The following is a 19,975-nucleotide window of genomic DNA, read 5'->3' on the forward strand; positions in this document are numbered from 1 at the left end:
CCTGTCAATTAAAATATTCTAAGAAGCATAAAAATGTCCATTGTAATGTCCAATGTCCCAAAGCCCAAGTTTTTTAAATACCAAAGGCAAAACATGGCATTTTAGCCTAAAAAAGAAATCATGATTTATCAGTGATCAGCAGTGATTAATACATTTTGTATTGACAAACAAATTAATCAACAAATAAGTTCACCTCTAAATGTGTCTTTCAGCTAGTGTGTTGTATCTTTCTGCTGTAAATGAGATGAGTTGAGGGACATTTTGGATTGTTTTTTTTTTTTTTTAGATTTGCACACTTGGGCATTTTTCCAATTTAACTGTGTCCCTTATCTTCTCATGTCTCTCGCAGTGGGACTCAAAAGTGGGAGTATCCGTTTCTCCAGGGCGAACACATGCTTCCTCTACTTCACTTGCTGTTACTCTCTCTCTCTCTCTCTCTCTCTCTCTCTCTCTCTCTCTCTCTCTCTCTCTTTCTTCGTTAAACTCACACACTCAAGTGAACACTTTTAGAAAAAAAAATCCACATGAAGCATACACTGTACACACATAATCCTGAATGCACACAGACTCATTTTACCTCTGCAAACATCCAGTGACTTGCACTGCATGGATTAGCCTCCTAAAGCATTCCCTTTGAAACTCGGCAAGTAGGGATTTCTTTTTAGGTGATCACTGGCCTAAGCAGCTGTTACACACAGGATTAGCAGGTTCTGCCATTCAGACAACATGGTCTGTTTAAACTGGCGGAGTGAAGAAAGTAGAGAAAGACAAGGGAGGGAGAGGAACAGGAGAGAGGTTATGACAGGCAGGAGCAGAGGTGAAGTCGAGAATAAAGGGGGAAGACAGAGAGTGAGAGAGATGGGAGAGAAGGAGGTGCCAGAGATGTGAAATGGGGTTCAGATGATAAGAAGAAGTGAGATGTGGAGCAGAAGGGATGAGAGGTGAAAGGAGCAGAGCAGAGAGAGGTGGAATTGGGATGTGTGAATAGAAGTGTGAAGAGAAGGAGAGGCAAAGAGTGGAAAGAAGTCAGAGATGCATGGAGAGACGTGAGCGAAGGAGGAGAGGAGAGACAGAAAGCTGAAACGTATCCAGTGTTGTGAGAATCAGATCTCTGCCAAGGAAGCTTAAAAGCAGCTGACAATGAGAATATTGTTCTCCCTCTGTTTTTCATCCAGTTTTTTGTTTCTTGTATCACTTCTATAATATCGTCCCCCCTTTCTGTCTCTGCGAGTGTAAAAGTGTGTCATCGAGCCACCTTTGTAATTGTGCTGGTACAAGGTGTTTGCAGAGAGAGAAGCTTGATAGGCTGATAACAGGCCTGGCTTTAGGGGTGGAAAGACATTTCCATGCTGAGCACCTGACTCACAATAGCATCTCACTTGCCTCCCTTGTGTCTCCCACCTCTCTTGCTTCCATTCTGTCTCACATATCTTATACTGCACTTAACACTCCCCCCTCATTCTTTCCCCTTTTCTGTCTTGTAAATGGAGAAACACATCAGGGATCTGTGTTGTTTTGAGCTCCATCTTTCCTCAGCTTTAGTTTGGCGTTCCATCCCCCCGCCCCACACTCTTCCCCTTCTTCCTCCTCTCTCATGTATCCAGCAAGGTGTGCAGTGGTGTGGCAGCCAGTCAGCTTCCTTAGTTTTCCGTTTGATGCATCGTGGCACATTTCACTGGAACAAGCCAGCGCTTCCTGGGAGCAGAACTCACGCCTCGTGTCAGCGCTCCTTCGCCTCGCGCTCCCCGCTTTCACTCATTACCCTTTTTCCCTCTTTTCTGCTGTCCCTTGCGCCCCTCCTTTGCTTTTAGCCTATTCTGCTGGAAAGATAGGGAAATTGTACATTCAGACGTTCACACACGTGCACACACTATCTCATATATGCAGACACACAGCGCTGACAAGTGCAGCCTTTTCTGTCACTTGCCACACCACTACAATTTCTTCGCACATTCTCATGTGGCCCCAGTGAAAAAAGGAATCGTACACATGCATACACACACACACACACACACACACATAAACACCAACACCCTCACAAACTCACAGTCATATTCTGGCCCTTTATCCCCTCTTGGTAATCTGTTTACGGAGTGCTGGGCCCATTTGAGGGAGAATTTAATTGAAACCGGGGCTAATCTGATGATGGCGCGCCACAGCAGAGCCCTCAGCCCCTGCATCACCTCCAGTTAGGTTGTACCTTGTAGTCCTCACACTCAATACCTTGCTTCTTCATTTCATGCCTCACGGTTCAATGCCACTCATACATGCCACATTGATTGTTAATCTGACATTTGATATGCACCATGCCCACTCAATTCTGATCTTGTTTTTCTTGTTTGTATCTCCCCCACCCCCAATGCTTCCCTTGTCTTTCTCCCTCTGTTCCCACTCTCTCAATCCAGGATGGCTATTACTCCCACCGGCCAAAGGAGAAAAGTAGAGTGGACAGCAACAACGAGAACTCTGTGCCCAAAGACTTCGAGAACATAGACAATAGTAACTTTGGTGCGCGCTCGCAGCCACACCGGCAGTCTGTGGGGGCCACCAGCAGCAAGCAGCAGCGGGAGCATCTGCAGGAGAAAGCCCACGCCCAACAGCAGGCCTGGCGGGACAATTCCCCCGGCCTGGGCCGCAGCTCAAACGAAGTGCTGCCCGTAGGCCACCAGCCACTAGCAGTTGGCAACAATGCCTCCTACGCAGGCGGTCAGGGTGTCGCGGCGGGAGTTTCGCGACAGCAATACCGTGCCTCACAGGCCCAGCAGGCCCAGTCGCAGCACAGACATCAACACCCCCACAAGAGGCAGGCAACTGCAGCGCCATTGGAGGTGACCTATGACCAGCCACCCAAATGCGAGATCAGTGGAAAGGAAGCCATTTCAGCTCTCTCCAGAGCCAAGAGCAAGGAGTGCCGGAAACAGATTGCTGAGGTGTACTGCAGACACAAAGAAGGGCAGCTGATGCCTGAGAAGGTCACTCGCTACTGCCCCCTTGAGGGTGAGTCCCTGACTGTAATTAGATTGATTGATTATTTGATTTTAGTTAATTCAAGTGGTTATGCCTGTGGAGGTAGAGCAGTCACTTTGTATTCTGCACAAAAATTCTCTCACTGAATGGGTCGATATCTATCAAGCTACATGGGGAGATCTGATTTAAGAATGTCAAGTTCCAATTAGTTGAGTTGTACAATGTCTGATGCCACGTAGATAGCTTCAACCTCCTGAAAACTCACCGTCAAATCTTTTGAAGTTTGGGAAAAAACATCAAATGTTACTATGTACTGTATGTACTCAAGTGTGGTTTATCAGATTTGATTAACAAACATCATCACATTTTGATTCAAATGTTGCTTAAATGTTCTGATTTAGTGCAATGGATGAAGATGGACAATATGATAAGGATGAATATATCTTCCAAATGCACCATGTTTATGTGAGAGCAAAAATGAAAATACATGTGGAAGAGGAGCCAGAGGCTGCAGTGCTCTTTAAATGATCATTCAAATCAAGTCACTTTAAAAAAAACTTCCCAAATAGATCCAGAATCAGGATATCAATAAGCTAATTGAGATTTAGCTTGAGTTGATTTTTCTGGCTGGCTAAGTACAAAACACAAAGTAAGACTTCTTTGAAATAATGCTGACAGGTTGTCAATGTCCTCTCTTGGTTTTGTTTGACATTTAATTTTTTCACATTATTTCCTCCAGCTCTCTGCTGTACAAGTTTTTTCACAGCAAAAACAAAAAATAATATCCGCAAACCTAAGTACAAAGAGTCTACTCTGACCAGCCGGGCTTTAGTACATGGTAAAATATTTCCTGTTCTCGTGATTGCAGTTCTCGTCAAAGGCAAGAAATTTCTTTTTTGCTGATGTGTAATTGGTAAAGCAAATTGCTGGAGAAAATGGGGATGCTGCTTGTATTCTCTCCAAATTGGTCTCCAATTTTCATTTGTTTTGTCAAGCTGGCCACAGAACACAGGTTCTCCTTTCTTTTGCTCAAAAAGACACACAAACCCACGCACACACAAGATTTACAGACATCTGCAGTCTGGTTGTGGATTCTGTAAACAAAATCTGTTGCGGCTGCAGCCGTCGGTGAGCGGCACGCATCAGCAACCATGTTTAAGTGAACAGCACATACACACAGAAACGGTAACACACATGGGAGCGGACTGAATGCAGTATGGACAGCAGGGGAGGAGGAGGAAGCTATTATACATCCTGCCAGTTCTAGTCAGATACCTTCCTGGCCCTCGCTCATGTTATTAGAACTCGAGGAGGCACAGTGACTTAGCAACTTTTGTACATTCCCCTTCCCAAGAGCAGGAGTATCGTTTGTCTGCGCCTAAGCTCCTGTCATCTAACACAGCAACTCACCATCCCACTCAAACTGACAGTTTGATCAAAAGAGACAAAGAAATTGAAAAGGGTTTTCCCCTGGTGGCTGGGCTGTAACAACACGACAGCTAAATTAAATCACTTTTCTTTCTTACTCTCCGTCTGCCTGCCTGCTGCCAGCCAATGTGTTATCTCTCTCTCTCTCTCTCTCTCTCTCTCTGTCTCTCTCTCTCTCCTCCGTCCTCCTCTGTTCCCCATCCCAATTCATACCCTAACCTTGTTAGCAGAGAATTGTCCAATTTGATTTGATCGGTATTCTGTCCTTGAGGCATTGGCTAGATTAGCAATTGTGTTAGCTCTGGTATTAGCATTATTGAATACAGGAGGAACATGTTCAGTGTCTTTGCCTCCTATATGCTAACTTCGCTAGTCATGATACGACTGGGCTACATTGCTCCAGCAGGTTTATTGGCTGGCAGATGGTGATCTTGAACACATGTAGCGTTAACTTAATGGCCTTGTACTGAAAAATATTTGATAATTAATCAGACTTAATGCTGCTATAATCAATATTTATGTGGGATGGGATCGCTTGTAGTGACGAATCTGCAAAGAACTATCACCCACCTGCAGTTTATCTTAGGTCTATAGTGTTTCATAACCTCTTTTAGCTCATTGTTTTGGGTTTCCTGTAACTTTACTGCTGTGGTTCACTCCCAGTAATCTAATAGCATGGTTCTCGGCCACAGCATTGTGCTGCTTTCAGCAGCTCTGATATACTTCCTGCCTGAGGAATTAGTGCCTGAGTAAGCTGATAACTGATTAGGTGATTGCTTAGCCTAATCAGAATATGTTTAGCAGATAAAAGGCCAGATATTTCGGTGTTTATTTCTGGTTGTTGCTGATGTTGTTAGGTGTTAATGTTAATGTTAATGTGGTAGATAGGAGTGTATAAGCTAAAGCGGGTTGAGCAGCATGCTGCCGGTCATAGCAACATATTTTTCTTGACATGTTGTTAGCTGGTTGTTGTTAGCTAGCTCCAAATGAATGCTATTGTCTAAATTGGCAACTACCTGCTAACAAGCTGTATCAGCTTAAAAGGTGCTAATGTCAGTGTCATGTTTGTTCTGCCCTCCAAGTGGACAAAAAGAAAATGAAATGAAATTAGTTATATTCATATAAATCAAACCCACCAATATGATTTATTTATATATGTCTGCAAACCTGGCTTTGTGGATGGTTTCAAGGAGCAGACACTGTCCCCAAGACATTTTCAAATGCAATTTGGTACAAGCCCTTTGGGATATAGCTCAGCTCTTGTTCTAACCTCTCATATGAGCAGTTAAGATGGAGGGTGGGTAAGAGCCCGAAGTTACACAAGATGATAGAGGGAGAGAGTGGGGTGATAGCAGATGAGGGAGAGGCAGTTTAAAAGATTGATGATGAGGGGAAGCATGATGAAGAGTGATGAGTTCAAAAGGAGGGCTTCTAGTTTTTTTGTTTTTTTTGTTTTGTCTTTTGGAATAGGCCTGGTCTCAAGTGCAGGTTAAAAAAAATACAATGAAGCTCTTCTGCTGATAAACTCACATGCACAAAAAAAAATGATAGTAAAATTTAAGTTCACACACACACACACACACACACACACACACAGCAGTGCTCATTAGTTCAACTAGCTAGCATAGCACACACTCTCAAAGTGCTTTGTGAAGCGACTGGCCAATTATCCGTGTGCAAAGCAAACCAGTGAACCTTCTTAGCTGGCCACCAATTACCGTTCAATCTGATATGGCCCACAGCAGATTTCCCCCCTGAGCTGTCACACACACATGCAGAGACAGAGCGAGAGAGAGAAAGAGCAGCAAGAAATAAGTATGAGTGACTGACAGGAGCCACAGCCAATTGGAGCCAATGAAGCGTGTCATTAACCTCACCCTGGTGGTCAGACCTTTAAACAAAGCCATGTTGGACACCTGGCCTTACATTTGAATGAATGAGATTAGTTGAACGGGAGGGACCAGGCCTTCTTCTCCAACTCATGAAAAGAAGACATGTTGGACACTTGCCCTTAAATTTTGAGTAATTACAGGACCCCAGGGCCAGACGGTTAGAGGAGCCGGGAGGAGCTGTTTTTTTTTTTGGAGGTAATGTCACCTCAGGGGAATAAACCCACCACCACTTCAGTATGCCCTCAGCTTCCCTACTTCTTTATCACAGACAGGCTTTTGGGAGCTGAAGTCCCAAATTATAGTCATTAATCTCCTTAGGACACGTTCTGTGAACAAACATGTCTCATAAGCTGCGTGTGCACATTTGCTGTAATAACTGAAGATTCAAAAACAAACAATGTCTGTGATAATGTTCAGGGGACTTGACAGCACAGAACTGCTTCAAGGAGGGTTTTTTTCAGGTTTGAAGCAAAAGTGTTTGTTTTTGTGTGGTTAAGGGTGGTACAAAAACCACACGATGGAGCTATTTGAGGTTACCAATGGCTCTCTGGGGATTGTTGGAATTGTTTAATTTGATAGTGGCTTGGCAGGCCACGACCAGGGCGTTGCTTGTCTACATACTTATTGTTGTCATTTGTGTGAAATCCAAGGCATCTTCTGGGAGTTTTGCCTGAGAGGAATGATAGCACATTGTCAAACTGTGCTCCACCCTGGAAGCCCCAGAGGAGTCGCTCATAGGATTCCTGTCTGAAAGAGGATAGTTAAAGTGTGTGTAGTGTCTGGTTGAAATTGTCATAGTTCCAATTCAATCACTTAAGAGAATGGATGACAGTGGTACTGCTTTTTGCTCTACTGCAGGGCTGAGATAGTTGTATGACTTTTTTGTGCTTGTTTATTGTTTAGTCATGAATATTTTAGTTGCAGCATGGCTTTGGTTCTCTGCATAATGGTGACCGATTTAGCCTCCTGAGAACGTCTGTATGTAAATGACACAGCAGAGAGCAAAGGGAAGTTACCTATGTTATAGCTACACCAACAATCAGAGTGTTTTTCAAGGCATAATAGTTGTATTATAGTCCTTAATACACATCTTCAAGAGAGCATCTTGATTGGTAATTATAAAACAGGTATTTCCTCAGTTCAGACTAAGTGACATTCAGACAGAATCTAAAATATCCACTGAAATCTGGCAGTTAATTATTATGAATATGCTAATCACTGCTCAGACTGCTACTTACTGTGTTGCTTAGCAACCTTGTTGTTTAGCTATTTCCGTTTATTGTTTAATGAAAGAAAAACATTTAATTATCATTATTAACTATATTCATTATGCTTTTGAATTTGCTTTCTTTATCCCTTGAATATATTTATAGGTGCTCACCATCCTGTAATGACTAATGGCGAGGCCTCTCAGAGCTTATCAAATAAATAACAGACTTGATTTTGTAATCAAATATGCAAACAGCCACTGATTATATTACTGATGAAGAATTAATTAATTATTTGCAGGAAAAAATGATTGAATGACATACATTAATCTTGCCCGTGTTGGCTTAATTCATGCACAGGCAAAGCCAATGTGAATGTCCAGTGGGATGAGGACTCTGCAGAGAGCTTTCCATTCAAACCAGTGAAGATAGCGTTTGTCCTGGTGGTCCACGGACGAGCCTCTCGCCAGTTTCAACGCCTCTTCAAAGCCATCTACCACATCTCGCACTACTACTATATACATGTTGATCAGGTGAGCTACAAACATGATGTGCTTACTGTGAGGCCCTTTTAAATGTAGTATTTTTTAATGGAAATGTGGTTTCAAGTAATTACATCTACTTGTTTTTCAGTTACATCAACAGACAGAATATTAATCAATGTCTGGTGAATTCCTTTGTTTTCAGCGCTCCAACTACCTGCACAGGCAGGTGCAGGCCTTGGCTGCCCAGTATCCCAATGTGAGGGTGACACCCTGGCGCATGGCCACCATCTGGGGTGGTGCCAGCCTGCTGACCATGTATCTTCGCAGCATGGCTGACCTGCTGGCCATGAGGGACTGGAGCTGGGATTTCTTCATCAACCTCAGTGCTGCTGACTACCCCATCAGGTAACGGGAGCACATTTTCACACCACAGGGAGTTGAGTAAAGGGTAGTGGAGGCAGGCCTGAGGAGAAGGCAGTCTGGTAAATTCTTTAAGAATTGTCCTGCAAGGAAATAAGGTAAGGTCTGGGGGCAAGCATCCAATATAGGTGACAAATCTGAATTGGACATGGTTTTCTCTTTAAAAAGGAAGTCGCCATGGATGTACAACAATAGACAGCTCTGAGCCAATATGGTAGAAATTCAATACGCACTCTTCTGGGCTCCTGTGGTTAACTGTGAGCTTTAAATACAGAGTCACTCAAAACCAAACAGATCAATGAAGTAGAATCTCTGCTTTTCTCAAACACTATTCGTTCACACCTTTTCTTCCAAGTCCCTGCTTCCTTGCTTGCACTCCATTGAATGGGTTACATGGTGAACTGATTACAATTTAATTGCCCTGGGTCAATACCTATTGACTTTCCCGGCCTGTTGTGTACTGTACAGTCCGAAAGTCGTCTCTCCCCACGAAAACATCCCTTTTAAGAGGCTGTAAAAGGTAATTAAAAGCCACAAAGTCTATGTGAACTGGACAGGAAGTCATGGAAATGGGCTACTGGAGGAGAAATTTCGTGACTTGTGCTGTTTTTTTAATGTGAGTTTATAGTCCTCCCGGGAGTTCAGGGTCTGCTGGGTTTTTGATGTAGCTCCTGCAGCAGCCAATTAAAATCCTCCTATTAAGGAGAGAGTTATCTCTTCTGCACAGCCAGATGTCCACCAGTTGAATTTAGACAAGCTGTAATGGCCACTGGGTAAAAAGAAGCTGGATCTGATGTCTCCACAGCTGGAGCTGAGATGCAGGGGCAAATGCGGATGCTGTTCAGAGACGGCTTCAGTCTTGTTGTGTTTACCTGTTTTTGCCATATCGATGAACGCTGCTGACACGCTGTCTGTGTCCGTTTGTCTGCTCATGTGTATGTGTTTCTGCACCAGTGTGTTGCACATCTGAGTGTAGTGTCTGTCGAGTGTGTCTCAGCACCTGTCTGCGTACATGTGTGCATATTTATCCTGTTTGTCTGTCTGTCAGTGCATGATTAAAGGTATTTGCAAGTGCACGCACCAAGACACTGTTTTCTTCCCGTCTTTCGCCTCCTCATTTGCATGAGGGTGATGTTTTTGAGAAAAGGGCTGACAGTGGAGGTTTTAAGCTCCATCTGTTGGGAAACGAAACGACTGATGGAGCGAAAGAGGGAACCGAGAGGCAGAAATGACAGGGAGAGGCAAGGGAGCAAGAATAAGCAGTTAGGGAAGGGGAACGAGAGGGAACTGCATGTTTTGGATCCATGCAATATGGAAATATGTAAATTGCACTGTTGTATCTTTGCTTAGCAAGTGCATTTGTAACCACAGCTCGGATTTGACTGAGTCTGTGCGCTGCATATTTACTGACTTGAACTCGCAAATGTGGCCCTTTAAAGTGGTGGGCTCGGGTTCAAGCCCCTGTGAGAGTGAGCATCCGTGCTACTCGAGTGTCCTCAAGCAAGAAACTGAAACCCATTCAGCTGTTTTGTCGCCAACAATCCTTTCTGATCTCTTTGGGAAGAGGATCAAGCAAAAAGAGACATTCTCCTTCAGAAATAAACACATCAGCATTACATTATCATTATGGACTTACTACAGCACAGAAGAACATGTTGGCATAAGCAGAAGGCTCACTCTTGCCAGACTACAAACCCCAACAACAGCATGTGTTATTCTTCCATTTATTTATTTTTTTGTCAATTCATTACAAGCTTTAACCCATTACTTATACTGATCCTAATACATTCATCCAGCTAAAACTGCCCAGCCTGCACCAATATTTCCTTACATTAGAAATATTATTTGGTCACAGGCTTGGTCAGAGTGCTGCTCATCTTTCCGTTGCGACCATACTGTGATGGTGCAGTCAGGAATGCGGGGGGCTCCCCTGCCCCGCGCTGCCCCTGACTACTGCTGTTGTTATCAGTGGGACTGGAGACAAGCATTATTTCCCCTCTAATTCCCTGATAATGTCTGTCCTGCCGCATGGATGGCTCTCAAAGGCAAACCCAGAGCCCCTCACACCAGCAGAGGGGCTGTGTGTCCTGGGGGAGATATACTGTGTGTGTGTGCGTGCATGTGTGTGTGTGTGTGTGTGTGTGTGTGTGTGTCCAGAGAGAGGCCAGAGGATGAGTTACACGCTTGCTTTGTCAGAGAGTACAGCGCTCTTTCCCAGCTTTTATCTACAGTCTCCTTGCTTTTAACTCTTTTTTTTTCTTTAAAGCCCCTTTCATAGACTTTACAGCAGCTTTTAAGAGGTCTGAGCTTTTGTGAGACAATGACTGGCTGCAGGCGTCGTATCTTCTAATCTCTTTTCATTTTGTCATCTGTGTCAGGGAAAAGTGTTGCATCTCATATTTTAGCTTTGCTCCATAAGTGATAGGTGTCATTTCCTGCTGTGAAAAAAAGTCTTTATAACCCATTAAACTGAGCCAACTCATTTGAAAATGGAATTCTAAAAATTAAAGAAACTCAGGCAGGATTTTTAAATTACTGAAGTTAGAGAACTTTTTGAAGATTTTTCAAGGACAAAGATGATGAATGTATGATCCATCTCTCATCAGTCTGAGTGTTGTCAGAATGTGGGTTCATAACCCGACAGCCGTGGCATTCAGCTCTTCCCCTCTGGGATGGTATATTTTAAGTCCTTGTTAGAAAAAGGGCACATTATGAATTTAACAGTAAGACCATGGGAGTGAAACAGTGGCATAATGATGAAGTTTAATTGGCTATGATATTGAAAAGGTGCACATTTTTTTGCAGGTTTGAAACACACAGCAGTGCGCGTGTGTGTTAATGTGTGAACACCACTGTGAGAGAGAGCAGCCACAGGGCTGACAGTAAGCAAACTAGACCCAGTGGACAGGGTGACCACTCAGGTGGCAAATGTGGAGCTTGACATGAATTCCCCTTGCTCTGTGTCTATGTGTGTGTGTGTGTGTCTGCATGCCTACAAGCATTTGTGTGTCTCTGTGCATGTGTATTACATTGTCAGTGTGCGTACAAGCAGATACACAGCATGCGTGCATGTGTGTGTGTATGGGAAGTAGAGACAGAGAAGACTGCATGTGTCTGTACAGCGCGTCATCAGTTAGGCTTTATGGCTCAGGACCTCCTAAGATAAGCCCCCCAGGCTGTGAAATTGCTCCTTCAAGAGAAAATGACATTAATATGCACTTGTCCCTCCCCCCACTGATCCTTGAGCTTTTTACCACAGCCTCGCTGCTCTTTTAGAAAGGCAAACCAAGCCATCATGAAAGGCTCCACCAGAGATGAAATGTTAGAGCCATTGACTGGGGCATAGCCTGCAGAGCAAAGCTTTTAGCCTGTCTGGCCTGTGTATGAAGGAGTAGACTGCTCTACAGTGTAAGAGCAGCATGAAGTCATTCATCAACATCATGGATGGCACAATCTTTTGTATAATCCTAAATAGTTTTAACAGTTTGAAGGGACTAAGGGAGTGACACTGAGAGCAGTCAAGGTCATTAATTGATCGGAAGTTACTGAAAGCCCCAGTTACTTAAAGCTCCCCCCCAAAAAGTATTTCCCCTTCCACTCAAAAATGTGTCTTGGTTGTTGTTACTTGAACGTTTGAATGATGAAAGAATGATGTTTGACACTAGAAGGACTGTTTTCTTATGTATCTGCTGAAGTAAGGAAAAGGATCTCACTGTTTTCACCTTCTCATCCGAGTTCAACACTTGCACGTACGAGCAGGAGCTGGAGACATCACAGCTGGTTTGGAAGCAAGTCATGGTTCAACAGGCAACTTAGACAAGTGTGATGTGGAAATGTGAAACTTGCAGTGCACCTACACTGTGTAATGTCTCCTACTCAGTGAAGTAGGAGACATTACATGTTCAGCTTTTAACTTTTGAAATTACTAACAATAATTCATTGATAGACTCTGGAATGAGTAGATTTAATCCTAAGAATTTTTATCAAGTTAACTGAACTTTGAACATTGAACTGAAAAACTGTACCCAAAAGAAATTTATAGCAGAATATTTTGTGTCTTAAAACATGCCTGGAGGGGATGTTGAGATATTCATGACTAAATAAGCAACAGTGACAGTTAAATTTTGGGATGATAAACATTCTTGGTTATTATTTATTAAGAGTTTATCAAAAATTCAGCTTCGTCATTGATTGACAGTGACCCCTACATGTCGCATTACATTGTTATTCAGATTTTGCTTAATTGTCAATGGTGCACATAAGAACATGGCATCACTTTTTCCAACTGAGCCCCGTCCGTTTTGAACCAGTGAGGTGAAAAAGACAAATAAAATAAAGCAAAAAGACACATAAAATCAGGAAGCCTCTCCAATAAAAGTATGTTTTAAGGATTTAAAAGATCTCACTGACTCGGCTGCAGCCTGATTTCCTCAGGCAGGTCATTCCAGAGCCCCTGGGCCCTGACTGAAAATGCTCTGTCCCCTTTAGTTTTCAGCTGAAAGAGATAAATGACCTCTGCCTGAGGATCTCAAACTACATACATGACTCATATGGTTCTAAAACATCATTAATGTAAGTGGGAGAAAGGCTACAAAGAAACTTAAATGTAATCAGTAAAATCTTCAAATCAATTCTAAAACATAACGGGAGCCAGGGTAAACAAGCTAAAACAGGTATGCTGTGGTTATGTCTCTTGGTTGTGGTTAAAAGCCTGTAGGCTGAGATTGGTAGGTTTTTGGTTAAGACAAGTGAAAACACTGTTGCAATAATCAAGGCGTGAAGAAATAAAAACACGTAAAATGTTTTTTGAAAATTTCTGAAATATTTCTAAGATAATAAAAGCATGATTGGACCAGCTTTGTGGTATGCTGTTCAAAACTTCAATTACTATCAAATAAAACCCCAAGATTTCCTGCAACAGGTTCAACATGTTCCAGCAGAGAACCAGCACGGCAAGATAGAGAACTGTGGAAAATGTTGGCATCCACTCATTCCTCACTTACCTGCTTTGTTAGATCAGGAGGAGGCGGATGAGGAGGGAAATTGATAAATTAGACTTAATTCTGTTTTTTTGAAACACTGAACAGGTAACACAGGGACACAGTATTACAACTAGCAGTAAGCTCAGTAGTAGAGATCAAAAACAGAGCCTCTGAGAGAGTTACTATTGAACTTACATTTACTAGGCAGCCAGAACTGCAACTCCAAATGAAAGCTGATGTTGCTGTGCAGCTACTAAAGTTTGCTTACAAGTTTGTCATATAAACTTAAAAGGTGATGACAACAACCTCCAAAAGGCCAGAAAGATCATGTATTGCAGGTTTAAGGAGCTTTTCCATAGCAGCCAGTAAAAGGTGAATTCATTTGCATAACTCAGCTCAAAATCTCAAATTTCTTTCTGTAGCACACACAGCAAAATCACTGTTCCACTTCTAGCTAGCTATGTTTGCCTGTCAAAAGTAAGTCATTTTCATCCTTTTCAGGACCAATAACCAGCTGGTGGCCTTCCTGTCCAAATACAGAGACATGAACTTCATCAAGTCCCATGGCAGGGACAACGCCAGGTAAGATGCAAATTCTTCTAACTTCATTTTAGTCTCCCCACAACACCACACCCTTTCTCTTACTCTCTGGCTAGCTATCTCTGTTTCTCTTTCTTACACACACGCACACATAGCATACTCCTGCCAGCACAGCGTGGTCACTGAATCATAATACAATTAGCTCCCATCTGTGGCTTCATTAATTAACCTTCTTGGTGGGGTGAACTAGCTAGGTCGCTGCCAGAACGCCCGTCTCTGCTGCTGTTTTCTGCTTTCTGCCCCGGTGGCAAACCAGTCACCACCCAACACTGTGGGCAAAAAAAAAAAACACACATGGAAAAAAAAAAAAAAAAAAAAAAAAAAACAGCCAGCACGGATACATGAGTCAGCGTGACTCAGCAGTACCTTTTCGTGTTTGCAGTCACAGTATTTTATTCAGTGCTGTTTGATGGAGTGAGTTTTGTTGCTGATTTAATTCTGTGTTAACAACAGCAATGATCTCGGTAATCCACCAGTATATGCATATGTTTTAATGGCTAAAACAAAATGAGATGCTCGAAAAATTGCATGAGTGCATTTCTAAAATGTCATCTGCAGATGTAAACGTGCATGTGAGCCTGTGAGCCACAAGGTCAGTACATCAACAGTTTTTGTCACCTTTCAGAAAACAGAGGGAACTATCTGACCTGCTTGACCTGAATTTGACTCCCTCTATCCAACACTCGATAGGTTCACAGGAGTAGCACCATCCATTATGCATGCAGGGTGTCACTTTTCTTGCTGTTGATTAAAGTGTGTAGTGACAAGCGCGAACAACATACTTGTCAAGTCCTTTAAGGCCAAGGACAGACGACCAAAATTGGGAAGTAATGTTTGGATATACAACTACTGCAGTACTTACGTTTTAACTGGTGTAGCAGTTGAGTCTCTGCAGCCACCTGAGCATATTTTCAGTGCACTCTTCTTCGCTCATCTCTTTCAGTTTTTACCAATATTCATCCAAAAAAAAAAAAAACAGACTCTAACACAGACTTCCACCCAGTTTGTTACAAGCAACCAAAAGTTGTTTTCATCCTGAAAGAAGATGATATTCACTGAAGTTTACAGTAAACAAGGTCCTTTTGTGACAAGCACATCTTAAAAAAATCAATTCAATTTCTGGAAAGTAAAGAGAAAAAAATGGGAGGAAATACAAAAGAAACAAAAAAATAGCACAAGAGTACAAAAACAAGAACTGCAGAGTGCTTGTTTTTATGTAAATGATATTTTTTTACAGACTGATTTACATCTGGATTTTTGTATTTTTGGAATTTACAATAACTCCTGAGACTCGCCATTCATTTATTCATTTATAATGACATTTTTTACTTTATCTTTTTAGTATTTGAGTTACTTCAGCAATATATCTGTCTTTTTTTTGTTTTCTATTTATTTATTTTCACAGATATGTCTGTTGTCTTACATGACATGCTGTGAATTAAAATAAAAATATATTAAAAAATTAAATTGTAAGTTTTTTGAAATAATAAAATACAAAAAAAAAATGTAAACACTGTTCAAATAAACATAAATTCACTGAACTAATGAGCTCTAACTGTTTGTGTATTTAGTCAGTAATCAGTGGTATAACCATGCATTTGTGTGTGTTTATTAGGTTTATCCGTAAGCAGGGTCTGGATCGTCTCTTCTATGAGTGCGACACGCACATGTGGAGGCTGGGCGACCGTAAAATCCCAGAGGGAATCTCGGTGGACGGCGGTTCCGACTGGTTCCTTCTTAACCGCATGTTTGTGGAATATGTCATCAACTCCAAGGACGACCTGGTCACCAACATGAAGCGCTTCTACGCCTACACTCTGCTGCCTGCTGAGGTAACGTGCACACACACACACACACACACACACACACACACAGACATGTGTTCAAGTGTTTCTTAACCTTTAACTGACAGGTGAGCACCACTTTGTACCAGCACTGCATCATTTAGAGAAGCAGCGCTCACTGTTCTCTTTTCGTGGCTGTGTCAGATGTGCCGGGGAAGAAAAAAGAACTTGGAGACATGAAATCATAAAGTGAAGGGAGGGTGTAACGGCTGACTTGGAAATTGGATGTTTATCATGAGCTACTGTGAAAGTCCTTTCTCTTTTGCTACTCTATTTCCTCTTGTGAGTTGGATAGTGTAGAAAGAAAACAAAAGGAATAAAATCTTCTAATTTCGTCTCTCTCTCTCTCTCTTCCCCATCCAATTGTGCTTCCCGCCTCCCAGTCGTTCTTCCACACTGTGCTGGAGAACAGCGCCCATTGTGAGAGCATGGTGGATAACAACCTGCGCATTACCAACTGGAATCGTAAACTGGGCTGTAAGTGCCAATACAAACACATCGTGGACTGGTGTGGATGCTCCCCGAATGACTTCAAGCCTGCAGACTTCCACCGCTTCCAGGTAATGATAACACACAACACTGGGATGCTAAGATTGCAATTTATACAAAGGAGTGGCAGTGTGGTTAAAAGACATGGCTGACCATTTTCATATTTCATATATCTTTTCATTTTTTGGTTAAAATATTTTGAATAGGGGTTAACTGCTCTTTCATTGCTTAATACCTTGGCAAAATCTTTGATAAACCCATGGCACAGGTTAAATACCTATTTAAAATACCTTTGGCTGTTAGTAAGAAAGCCATCACATGGAAAAGCTGCAGGTAATATCAACCAAGGACGATTGGACTTCATCTTTCAATGAATGGAGAAATCAGTTATCTCAGTTTGACATTATGTGAAATATTGGAACAGCTGCCCACATGTTCAGTCGTATAAATCATATAATTTTAAAGTACAGACAAAAAATGTCACATATAATAATGTGTCAGACACAGGAGACGTCAATTTACATAATGAGTACTTTAGATACTCATACATTTTGCTGATACTTCTCTTCTTTTACTTTTTAATACAGGACTTTTACTTGTAATGGAGTCTTTTTACATTGTACAACTATTATGTTTACGTAAGTAACAGATCTGAGTACTTCTGTCACCTGTGCATGCCACAATTTTAACAAACTATACAATAAAAGGTCCATTTGGAGAGTAGTAGAGAAGTAATATCTGCAATGAATAAGTCAAAACCACCCTATTCTGAATTAATAATACATGGTAACGATTGATGTATTGTGCAGTCGCTCTAAAACATGTCTCAGAAGGTGTGCTCTCTCCTTTGACTCTGTTACATCTAGGACCCTAAAAAGATGCAACTTAAGAGTTGTCAAATTTAAAAGGCTTTAACTAAGAGTAAAAGTGAGTATTTTTTATTCTTCCTCCTCACCAAAGTCTGAAATTTCACTTTTAGCAGTTTGATAAATACAGTCCCTGGGATTTAAGCGGTTTGGATAAAAGGTCCATCAGAGACATCCAATAAACCTAAAATGAAAATGAAAAGAATACAGCAATTTGGTGGATGTTTGCAGCGCACACACCTCGGTACGTCGTGGGAAATCAGCAGCAGTCAGTCTCTAAATTCTCTGCCCTCAAGGTCTGTCCTCTTGCTCTCAGCATCCAGCCTGTTCCCACAGCTTTCACAATCAATATGTGCAAAATTATGTCTCCATTAGTATGACCCTGAAAGGGAAAAAAATTAATAGTAATTAGATCCTCCCTGCCTTGGGTATGAGGGAGAGAAGAGGGTTAGTTAGCTTTTTAAAATGAAAGTGAATGAGTGGCAGTGACTCCAGGACCCCAGAGAAAGTCAGTATCGCACTTTGACTTTTAATGTGCTCCTACAAACTAAAAATGAAAACATTTCTGCCATAGTTAAATATCCTGTGACTCACTTCGTCTCTCCTGTCCTTCACATACCAGTCAAAGCTGCCGCGCTGACCTCAGTTCTGCTTTCGCCATTCCTGTCTGCCGTCTGTCTCGCCTCAGTCTCTGGCAATTCAGTGCCAGTGCATTACCACGGGTCCTTGGCACTGTTCCTGTGTCTGGTTGGCACCCTGGTATCAGTGAAGTCCAACCCTGGGAACAAGGCAGCCTTTCCAGAAGCCAAGCAGGCCCCGGTATTAATAGGACTTAATATCCCGTTGAGCTCACGATCCAAGTTTCCCTTTGAACCTTAGCAGAGGGGAAGATACAGACAATTAAAGTAGGCTTGAATTTGGATTGCAGATGAGAGGAATAATTCAATGTACAACTGTTGAGTTTTTGAAGTGCACTCACCAGGCGAAGGGGATGTTCTAGAGAGAAAGGGTGGCGATGTGCCTTTTGTCTTAGTGCATCATTGTTTAGTAATGTTTTTCAGAATGAGGTGCATTTGGGAAGTCTCTTGGAAAAACAGGCTGTGACAGGTTGGTGCTTTCAGATGACTGCACAGAGGGCATGTCAGAACACACAAGATCTGGAAACATGTAGACACAAAAACTCTCCTCCTACATGTTTCATTTGATATCTCTGCCCAATCACGGAGGACTAATGCATCATCTGGTACCATGTGAAGTCGCACCAGCATCCCACAGTCGCCACTCCAGCCTGAGAAAACAGTGAAGTCTCAGAAATGTGCCACAGCTTCATTAGGTCTCCTTTTTTTCTTTTTTTTAGCAGGTAGCACAGAGGTGTTCAGTGCTGAGCAACTATCAGTAAATAGTTTTGTGTCTGGGACTGAAAAGATGTCTTTGTGTGAAAGCCAAGCTGTGTAGGCGGCAGATTTCATGATGCACCATCAAACATACAGCGAGCAAGAGAGCGGCAGGGACAGAGAGGGTGAGAAAGAGATGGGTGGATTGGTGGAGGCCAGACAGAGCGACCTTTACAAAGAGCTGCTGAGGAAAGAGGTGATGAATGGATGGAAAAATACAGACAAGGACAGGTCTGAGAAATCATGCAGCTGCTGATGTAAGATATCCTCTTACCTCTCGCCGTCAAACACCTTTGCCCACTAGCATTGACCTTAATTCCTGTGATCAGACTGTCTTACACAGATGTCCAGAGTGACTCCAGTGAAGCACCCAAAATCCCTTCATCAGTAGGTGCATTGTTACATCATTATCTTTTAAAGACCTCTCCTGCTACATCATTTATTTTCTCCCCAAATTTTTCCCAGATCTCCTCCTTTCTTCCTTGGACTCTGCTGTGCGTCTGACATAGCAAGAGCAGAATATTCAATTCAGACATTTAACAGTATGTTTTCCCCTCCCGTAAGACAGGGTATTTAAGATGGGTAGTTTCCTTGTTAATTCAAATATTATAGTGAGTGCATTGTGTTGACTCACTGGAATAATGTTTAATTGACTCATGGGAACCACAAAGAGCAGTGGCTCCCAAACTTTTGGGCTTGTGAAAGCAATGTTTACTTGCATATGTCAGATGTGTCGGATAATTTATTTCCCCCGTTAGATCATTTTAGAGCCCTGAAGAAGAACATTTATCCAGTAAAATTTAAGGAAGAAAAATAAAACAATGCAAATATTAGAGGAAAGTCTGAAAAAAGAAAGCCACTTGAAAAAAGGAGTAAGAAGTTGTGGGCAATGTAGGCACCAGATTTTGACAAAGAAGAAGGCGTGAAATACAAAAGATGATATCTCTGGTTCTGTTGCCTCTTTTTATTTAAACTGCCCATCTTCAGTCAGACACTGTCACAGGAGTGCAACGCTAAATCAGTGGAGTGCTCTTTTAATCACCTCACGACACCTCAAATTTATCTTGCGACGCCTTGTGGGCGTCCTGACTCCCAGGTTGGGAACCACTGACATAGACCTAATGCAGATAGACCATTTGTTCTGCAAGTGAAAGAAGGAGAGAGAGAGACTGAAGAGAGAGTAATTTTGATTTAATGTGTGTAATAATTCATTCACTACTCCACAGAGAAAAGATTTACCTCCTTTTTATCTGCTGCTTTCTACCACCTCTACTCTACCTTCTATCTTCACATTCTCCTCTGCCCACACGTCACTTCCATACACATCTCACACATCACATTTGTTCCCCTGCCATCCTGGCACACCACCATGTCTTAATCTTCTCATTTTTTTTCTTCTT

At 42.2% G+C, this 19,975-nt stretch overlaps 1 protein-coding gene and 1 long non-coding RNA gene across 3 annotated transcripts in view; one reads left to right on the forward strand and one right to left on the reverse strand.

Annotated features, from left to right (window-relative positions):
- Positions 1–19,975, forward strand: part of LOC108875693 (xylosyltransferase I) — a 76,374-nt gene that overhangs the window by 36,917 nt on the left and 19,482 nt on the right. The window contains exons 2-7 of the mRNA XM_018664789.2: positions 2,406–2,997; positions 7,856–8,028; positions 8,183–8,385; positions 13,884–13,964; positions 15,598–15,814; positions 16,210–16,386. Coding sequence (XP_018520305.1) covers positions 2,406–2,997; positions 7,856–8,028; positions 8,183–8,385; positions 13,884–13,964; positions 15,598–15,814; positions 16,210–16,386 — 1,443 coding nt within the window. The remainder of the gene's footprint in view (positions 1–2,405; positions 2,998–7,855; positions 8,029–8,182; positions 8,386–13,883; positions 13,965–15,597; positions 15,815–16,209; positions 16,387–19,975) is intronic.
- Positions 15,570–18,956, reverse strand: LOC108875694 (uncharacterized). 2 transcript variants are annotated; one of them, XR_001959907.2, is made up of 3 exons: positions 17,776–18,956; positions 17,422–17,563; positions 15,570–15,806 (listed from the first exon to the last, which is right to left on the reverse strand). It is a non-coding gene; the product is annotated as an uncharacterized LOC108875694 (long non-coding RNA). The 2 variants fall into 2 exon arrangements; XR_007813286.1 differs by having other exon boundaries at positions 15,570–15,809.

This window comes from Lates calcarifer, linkage group LG5, assembly GCF_001640805.2.
Source record: "Lates calcarifer isolate ASB-BC8 linkage group LG5, TLL_Latcal_v3, whole genome shotgun sequence".
NCBI classification, from domain to species: Eukaryota; Metazoa; Chordata; class Actinopteri; family Centropomidae; genus Lates; species Lates calcarifer.